Source organism: Grammomys surdaster, unplaced genomic scaffold, assembly GCF_004785775.1.
Source record: "Grammomys surdaster isolate TR1022 unplaced genomic scaffold, NIH_TR_1.0 125354, whole genome shotgun sequence".
NCBI classification, from domain to species: Eukaryota; Metazoa; Chordata; class Mammalia; order Rodentia; family Muridae; genus Grammomys; species Grammomys surdaster.
In genome coordinates this window covers 877,667-886,509 of record NW_021620226.1, presented here as the reverse complement: position 1 = coordinate 886,509, position 8,843 = coordinate 877,667, and the positions used below count along the sequence as shown (strand labels likewise).

At 53.5% G+C, this 8,843-nt stretch overlaps 1 protein-coding gene across 1 annotated transcript in view; it reads right to left on the bottom strand.

The window, feature by feature from the left end:
- Positions 1-8,843, bottom strand: part of Kif19 (kinesin family member 19) — a 24,977-nt gene that overhangs the window by 5,860 nt on the left and 10,274 nt on the right. The window contains exons 3-9 of the mRNA XM_028785853.1: positions 6,519-6,629; positions 5,712-5,799; positions 5,282-5,418; positions 3,955-4,080; positions 3,475-3,669; positions 2,863-3,009; positions 1,683-1,805 (exon numbers count right to left, since the gene is read on the bottom strand). Of these exons, the coding sequence (XP_028641686.1) occupies positions 1,683-1,805; positions 2,863-3,009; positions 3,475-3,669; positions 3,955-4,080; positions 5,282-5,418; positions 5,712-5,799; positions 6,519-6,629 (927 nt within the window). The remainder of the gene's footprint in view (positions 1-1,682; positions 1,806-2,862; positions 3,010-3,474; positions 3,670-3,954; positions 4,081-5,281; positions 5,419-5,711; positions 5,800-6,518; positions 6,630-8,843) is intronic.

Sequence of the window (8,843 nt, the reverse complement as noted above, 5' to 3'; positions counted from 1 at the left end):
GCAGGGGCCCGGGGTGAGGGGAAAGGGGAACAGTCATCCCAGAAGCCAGGCCTCCCTTTCCCCTCCTTCCACCTCCCCTTTAAAAAAATTATTTTTATTTGTACGGGTATTCTGCCTCCGTGTGTGTGCACACATGTGCCCTGTGCATGTCTGGTGCCATGGACCCCTGGAACTGGAGTTACAGACAATTGTAAGCTGCCATGTAGTTGCAGGGAATTGAACTTACGTCCTCTGGAAGAACAGCCAGTGCTTCTAACTGCTGAGCCACCTCTCCAGCCCCACTCATTCTTTCCCTTTGCCAGTTCTTTTCAACGACAGCAAGGGTCTCCTCGTCTCCATCCCCACAACCCCTGTCGCATCTGTGTGCCTCTGTTAGATCTAAATCCCGAAGTTCTGCCCCTACTCACTGGCTCCCTGTTTCCTACAGAGCCCATTTCTTCACCTGGTATTGAGGTCTTGCTACTCAGATTCTTTTCTTTTTGGATTTTATCTTTTATTTTTATCTTCTGTGTATGCGTGTGTGTGTGTCTGTGTGGGAGTATGTACCTGTGACTGTGGGTGACAGAAGAAGATGTAAGATCCTCTGGAACTGGAGTTACAGGCCATTGTGTGCCTGGTGTGAGTGCTGGGATCTGAACTCAGATCATCTGGAAGACCATCAAGTACTCTGAGTCATTAACCATCATTCTAGCCCCATAATTTTTTCCCTGTTTGGACTCTGTTTCAGTTGAGTGTCCTGTTTTAGTTAGGCAAGTCTCCCGGTCTCCCCATACCCACAACAGACAGCTCATCTTTCCCTGGCTTGCCCCAGCTCCTACAACTGGCATCAATTAAATACTAAACTACTTAAAAAAAAAATAGGGTCTCATGAGGCCCAGGTTAGCCTTGAACTCATTTGCAACCAAGGATGACCTTGGTCTCCTAATTCCCTTGCCTCTGCCTCCGAATGTTGGGCTGCAGTGTTCATTACCATATCAGGATAAGCTGCTTCTGACTAACTAGTCATGATCATGTGGCCAGTCCCCACAAAGATCCCGGAGACTGGATGGCAATGTTGGGGGAATCGTAGGTATTGAAAGGAGGCTCAGCAACACCTCTTCAAAGTTAGCCATTCTCCCCTCCATAGCCACACAGGCTAAGACTTACTTTCTTACCAGAGAACATGAGTTCGATCGTGAACTTGGAAACCAGGCAGAACCAGCTCTCTGGTCTCTGCCCTATCCTCCACTAGCTGTGACATCACTTTATGTCCTTAAGGTTCGTCATCCTATACTGTCTGGTAGGGAGGCTGTAACTCCTGCCTGGTTCTGAGGTCAGATGAGACATCCTGTTACAGTTCAGGGTGGCACTGGGTATGGCAGCCTTTGATTGTCACTGTGGTGATGAGACGCTTTGGACATACAGAGGACTGGGTAAACCTCTGAAGAGGAAGTAACAGGAGAAGGATGGGATGGCAGGGGTGGGGGGCGAGCTTGGAGCAAGAGGCAGAAGAGAGGCTTTGGGAGCCAAGGGCTCCAGGGAGGCAGGCAGCGGCTGGGAATGCAGGGGAAGGGCTTGGACTGGATGTTGGCCTGGGTAACGAGGTCACTGCTGGAAGAGTGGAGTGGCTGGCAGGGATCCTCTCAGGATCTCAAATCTCAGTCCAGGAGGGTGTGTCTAGGGGGTAGTCCAAGGACCCTCACCCGAGTCCTAATATTCTTGGCTCGGCCGGCGTAGGTCAGGGTGTTCCGGGACTCTTCAAAGGCGGTGCTCGCTGGACTGATGTGAGCGATCATCACCGTGCGGCTGTTCCCCCCTAGTGAGTCCTGGTGGGGGGATAGGAGCTGGCTAGCTGAAGGACACCCTCCCCAGAGGGTCTCCAAGGCTGCTTACCACACCCTGAGTGCACACACATGCATATATGCGCACATGCACACATGCATGCACATACACACATGTACACACACATGCACACACACACGTGCATACACACGTACACATGCCACACATACACATGCATACATGCACACACATGCACACACATGTACACATGCCACACATACACATGCATACATGCACACACATGTGGACACACATGTACACATGCTACATACACATGCATGCATACGTGCACACACACATGCACCATACACACACATGCGTGCACACATGCACACTCTTGTACAACATAAACACATGCATACAATGGTGGCCGTTTCCATATAACCCCACTTCCCTGGCTTGTGGATGCAGTCTTCATGGCAGGCTGATACAGGCTTTCTGCCGGGGGGTCTTGTTTTCAGTGCTTACAAAGTGTGAGTGTACAGGGAGGTTCCTTAACCTGTCTGTGCCTCGGTTTCCTTATCCGTAACTAACCTTCCTAACTCACAGAGACACTTGGAGACTTCAGGGGTGGGGAGAATCCCTTGAACTCCAGCAAAGTCTGGGCTCCCATGGATCCCATGTCTACAACTGAAGGCCGTGGGTGGCTCCGCCATGAGTAATTGGCTCCAAAGAGTAGCTCCAGAGGCCACAAGGGTGAGCATCACAAAGCCCCAAATCTAAGTGACTCTTGCTTCTCTCTGCCTGACTCACAGTTCCGGAAGGAGGTCCTGACACAGTTCATATTCATTTTTCTCTACCTGCGCTTTGCTTAGAGGTGCCAGAAACACAGAGAACGTCTGCTTGCAACCAAATTTCAGACGTACAGTAAATGGACTGGTTTGGCTTAAGACTGTCTCAACTATTGCATGAGGCATACCCGATACATAACGAACTAGGTGACTCATCTGAAATCCAAGTGGGGATAGCTGAGCTTTGTCTGGGTGTGGCCTGGCAGGCCCGCTCTTAACACCAGTGCCCAGGGCTAGCTTGTTCTGGTACCTTCAGGAGCCGGGTGAGCTTGCTGTCCCGATAGTTGATATATTTATTACCGCCCTTGTCACTCAGCGCGTTGATGCAGTTGCCCAGGGCCAGCAGAGAGCGATTGATGTGGGCTCCTTCCTTCATGCGCTGTCCCCGGTTCTGTGTCTGGGGAGACGGCAAGGGGTATGACCACAGCCCAGGAGAATAACCTGCCGAAGCCTCAGTCAGTCATCCAACAACACCCCAGTGATCCTGGTTATAGATCACAGCCTCTCTTCTGAGGTCCCTGAAGGTAGACGTGGCATGGCATGGAGGGATGCTTTGCTCCACCCTCTCCCCAGCCTCTCTTCCGTGAGCAGCATGTCCCTTCAAGATGTTAGGCTCATTGCTCAGCCCTTCTCTCTGGTGACTCCACTTATCACCCCCCTGCCTCCACCCACACACACATCCTCGAGATATCCTCCCTTCCCAACTGCCCTATCTAGTCATCCTCTCCCTGAGCTCCCTCCTCCTCTGAAAGCTGGCCTTAACTGGAGGGCCATCACCCCTGCACACACCCCTACCCTACCCCCATTGCTTCCCTCTGGGAAGCCATCCCTCCCTCCATTGTCTCCCCTGAGCAGGCTTTACCTGGGAGGCACGCTCAGAGCCAGCCAGGTCAATCATGAACAGGCGGCCCTGCCGCACCTCCTGGAGGATGTTCTTGACCCGGCTGCGCTGCCGTACAGCCACCTGGAGCACCGCGTGGGAACGGGACGATGTCTGGTTGGCAGCTGTGGGCTCTTGTGTCCTCTGCCGGTTCCCTTTCATCAGCAGCTGCATGATCTGGGAACAGAAATGTCTGCTGAGGAGCCTGGGCTTGGTGGGAGAGGTCCAGCCCATTAGTCACCCAGGGTGGGCTAAGGGTCCTGGGCAGTTCTCTGCAAGCAAGTCTCGCTGTAAGGCCTGGCTCTTTACTGGGATGGTTTGCTAGGGCATGATGGGAGATGTGATCTCTTGCCACCACTCAGGGTATCTCTGTTCCAGTGGCACCCTGGTCTTGGTCCCTTGTCCTGCTCCCTCAGAGTGATCGTTCTGCCCACAGTCCCTAGCCAGTTGCTGGAGACTTGCCTCCTTGGCATTGATGGTGGACACTTCGGTGATTCCGGCCACCTGGATCACCCCCTTGGAGTCTTCCCTCAGCTCCAGGTATCCCAGGGCCGGGTTCAGTAGGTCCCGGATCATCTCATTATAAATCTGACAGGACAGTGAGAAAGGAAGAGGGAGATGAGCGGTAAGAGGTCCAGGCCTGGAGCTGTCCCCTCCTCCCTAAGAAAGGAAGGACCACGTGCTTCTGTTTGCTGGACCTCAGGCCCTGTGAGAGAAGTCCTAACCCGGGGAAGCACTTCCTTTACGGGATGTTAGAGATTTCAAAGCCAATGTTGCAGGAGGCTCCCTCAGCAGAGAGGCCAGTCCTGGGCTGAACACATGAACCTGATCTATGCAGGATCCTTGGCCAGAAGAGGGAGTTCAGGTTGTTGTTAGGCAACCTTCAGGCTACTTCTCTTATGTTGTGTGTCGTCCTCCCCCGCCCCCACTCCCTGCTTTCATTCCCTCCCCCAGCTGGCTTTAAAACAAGCCCAGCTGGCTGAGTCAAGACCTGCTTGCTGCTACCCTCGCTACTCTTTCTGAGGCATCACCCTGGAGATAATCAGCTCCCAGAGGAGCCAGATGGAGGCTGGCCAGCTGTCTTAGATAAGCCCCGTCTCATCTCTGACCTCTCAACCTATAAAATCCAAAATGGGAAGATGTTTGCTTAAAGAATGGACTCAAAGGGGAGGTGCTTTCAAAGGATGGTACCCAAACTGCTCACTGCCCAGGCTACTGTGACATGCAACACCACATTAGAGCCACGGGTCTGTGGCTTGTTTTTTGTTGTTGTTGTTGTTTGGTTGGTTGGTTTTTTGTTTATTTTTGAGACAAGGTTTCTCTGTGTAGCCCTGACTGTCCTGGAACTTGCTTTGTAGACCAGGCTGGCCTTGAACTCAGAGATCCAGCTGCCTCTGCCCCCTGAGTTCTGGGATTAAAGGCATGCACCACCATGCTTGGCTCTCAAGTCTCTCTTTGTCTCTGTCTCTGTCTCTCTCTCTCTTTTTGTTTTTGTTTTTCGAGACAGGGTTTCTCTGTGTAGCCCTGGCTGTCCTGGGCTCACTCTGTAGACCAGGCTGGCCTCGAACTCAGAGATCCACCTGTTTCCACCTCCCAAGTGCTGGGATTAAAGGCGTGCGCCACCACCGCCCGTCTCAAATCTCAATTTTTATCAAGTGGGGCTAATGCTATGTGCATGGGTTGTGGGACAGCCATGCCAATCAACCCAGGAACTGCCAGTGACTGGCTCTAGGGAGGTGTTGATCACTCTATCTTATGTGCCTCTTATCCAAGCCAAGTGGGGACTTGCCTCTAGGTATGACATGGACACCTCATATTCCATATCATTGCTGGTCTCCTCGATGGCTCGGAACAGGTCATTGAGGGTCCGAACATAGATGCCTGGCTCGTGGTCAGTGCCCAGCATGGTGTAGGTCTTCCCGCAGCCTGGGCAGGACAGACTGGCGGTGAGCAGGGCAAGGGCCAGGAGTGAACATTCCCCTTATTGGGGAATGTTCTGGCAACCCTGAGCCATCCTTGAGGCTGCTCCCTCCCAGATGGCTGAGGAATAGGGTCTCTGGGGGAGAAGGGTTCTGGGTGAGGCAAGATTTGGATCATTCCCTCTATTCCTGACCATCCTCGGGCCAGGCTGGTTCTCTGATGAAGGATGAAGGGCTTGGTTCCCCGGGGAGACAAGAAGGGTGCTGCAGTTCTTGCGTACCTCTGGGCTTCCTCCTCACCTGTAGGGCCATAGGCAAACACGGTGGCATTGTACCCTGAGATGACACCCTCAATGAGGCTCTTGGTGGTGGCCTGATACACCATCTCCTGCAGGGAAGAAGGAAGGGACTTAGAGGTCTGAGACACGGCAGGACAAGACGCCAGTGCCTACAGGCAGGTTCTCCCAGTAAACAGATGGAGTGTCTATCCCTGGAGCCCTAAGCCAGAGGTTAAGAGGGTGTGGAAAGTAGAAGAAGGTAGTCTCTGCTTACACCCCTCAGGGGGGACGCCAGCCTGCAAAGAGGGCTCAGGACACCCGAGAAGCCTCCTCTATATCTGGCTCCCCCACCACACTCCTGCTCTGAGGGTGCCATCAGCTAACAGGACCGTCTGAGCACCCAGAAGATGGGCAAGATGGGATCCCTAGGAGGGTGTCGGGTTTTCTTGCGCTTGCCCACCGCCTGCCCTCCCCACACCAGATGGGCCTCGCCATTCTTCTCCCAGCCCCGTATAGACCAGCTGTGGGCTGTCTCATGTGACTGCTCCATACAAAGTGAGATCTGAGTGCTAACTAACCAAGTGTGTTTCTGCAGAAAGCCTGCTGTGCGGCCCTAACAGGCATGCAGGTAAACAGTCGAGTGACGTCAGGCCGTGCAGAAGGACAGGTGGGAGGCATTTCAGGGAAACAAATGGGCAAAGCTCCAGAAAGTGTGCGCTTGAGCAAGTGTTGAAGAAAAGATGAGAAGGGTCCCCCGAGAACTGTCTTGCAGAGCGAGGTGTGGAGGTTCCCCACCTCCATGTGTTTCCAGACCGCATTCTCCCCTCACCTGGGTGGCAGTGAAGTCAAAGGCCACGTCAAAGAGGTATGACTTCTCCCGGGACCGGTGTGCCCGCAGAATGTCATCAGGGTCCTCCATCGGGTCCATGAGAACCACCATCTGCAAATGTCCCCGAGAGGGGAGCACACTGTCACCTGGAGTTCCTACAGCCTGCAGACCTCTCCCAGCACTGACTGCTCTGTGAGCTTCGTGTCTGGGTGCCTGGGAGAGAAAACCTCTACGATGATAAGGGACTATCCCCTGGAGATAGCACCATCCTAAGGCAGCAGAGGACACTGTGTAGTGGTGAGGTAACATCTACAGTGAACCCCAGATCCAAGGCCTCTTCCCGTAACCACAGTACCACCCCCATGCTGTCTTTCCTGGAGGAGGGACTGCAACAATGCTGGTTGTCATAACACATCTTTTGTGACGAGATCCGTTTTGCCCTCTCCACCTGTCTCCACACAGCCTCGCTTCATCCTGTTTCAGTAATGGTCAAGTGTGGCCTCTCACCTGACAGATGAGGAATTTTAAGCTAAACCCTAGCCCGTGAAAGGACAGAACTCAGAACCCAGGACCTGACCCCAAACCAAAAGGCTCTTAACTGGGTCTCTGCACCTCTGTGGCCCTCAAGACCCTGCCTGACCGACCCTCCATGCCCAGTTTCTAGTTCACTAAGAACAAGGCGGGCAGAGAGCCACTGACAGTTGGGTCACTCATGTGAAGAAAGCAGGTGGGCTTGGGTCCCTCCTACGTGAACTTAAAATAACTGCAGCCCTAGCCAAGACCTGGGGTTAGAGAGTCTGCAGGACCCTAGGCTGGCATTCCAAACCTGCAGGGTGGGGTCAGCTGTACTCTGTGCATGCGTGCACGCACATACATTATAATAGATGTGGAATAGGCTGGTTGGATCCCTCCCCTGTTTTAAGAATACTCGCTGAGCCCACTCCATTCTGCCTAGGTCCCTGTGTGCTGAGCTCTGCCGAGGGCTCTGAGCAGGAACACAGAGCAAGTGGCTGGGTACTTGCTGGGTTCCTGGTCTAGGGTAGGATGCAAGATGGGAAACATCAGAAAACACTCAGCTACCCCCGGAGCAGGGGGTCTGAGTTTCGGGGAGGACCAAGGGACACTAGGGAGGCGCTTTGAATCCTAGCCCTGACTCTCATTAGCGGAGTGGCCTCATCCCTCCATGGGGACCTGCCTGAACCTCAGTCTCCTCCCCGGTGCAGGAAATGGTGCTGTAATCTCCCCCAGGGCTATGAAGGGCCCACAGGACAGTGTGTGACACATGCTGAGTCTCAGTGAACCTCCTTCAAGGAGCCATGAAGAGGGAGAGTGTGTGTGGAGGCAGGGGAGGGGATTTCACTAACTGCCCTCACCCAAGACCCTGCTATCAAATATAGAATGGCAAAACCAAAACAGACAGAAGGCAGGCGGAGTGGCAACATTAGAGGCTCCCTTGTACAATATAGGTGTCCCCCGAGAGGCATAGTTCCCTAGACACCAGGCTCTGCCAGACAGCCAGGGGAAATAAGCTGTCCCATGATCCTTACCTAATGAGGTGGGGCTGCTCCCAGGGGCCAGATGGTGGCCTTAGAGTCCATCCATCTTCTACCAGGGAGGGGAAGGACAAGGAGGGCAGAGGGGACCTTCACTCCCAGTGCATGCCGCCATTCCTGGGGCACACTAACACTGGGTCTTGGGGCACACTAAAAAGCACTGTTTCTTTGTTCTCTTCTTTTCCTTCAAGACAAGGTCTTGCTCTGTAGCCCTGCTAGCTTTGAGTTTAGGGCAATTCTCCTCCTTCAGCCTCCTGCATGCTGGGATTACCGGCATGCACCAACACACCCGGCCAATACCAGATCTTTACTGGGCCCTTCAATATGGCTCTCTTGTTATTACTTTCAGGGCAACCAGAGCCTAGCATCTAACTGCTTGGAAAAGGCAGAGCCAGAGTTAGGGATTCTGGCCACTTGGCTCTCAGGCTGGTCCCTGCTCACCCTCGGAACCCTCCCTAACATCCCCCGCTCCTCCTATTGTAACAGAGGCTTGTGGGGTGCTTTAACCATTTTTATGGTCTGAGCGGCTCCCACCCACCACTGTTCGCCCTGTGTGCTCATTTGGCCCTAGAGAATATGACGCAGTACACATACATAAACTGAGTCCTCGCGGAGAACTAAGGAAGAAGATTGGCTGTTACTGGAAGGCAGAGACAGCAGCTGTGCCCCAAGGTCACCCCCGGGAACAGCAGGAGAGCCAGGCTGTTCCTTGTGAATAGGCCAGCCATGGAGAACCATCCACAGGCATCCATTCACAGAGCATGGAGAACCA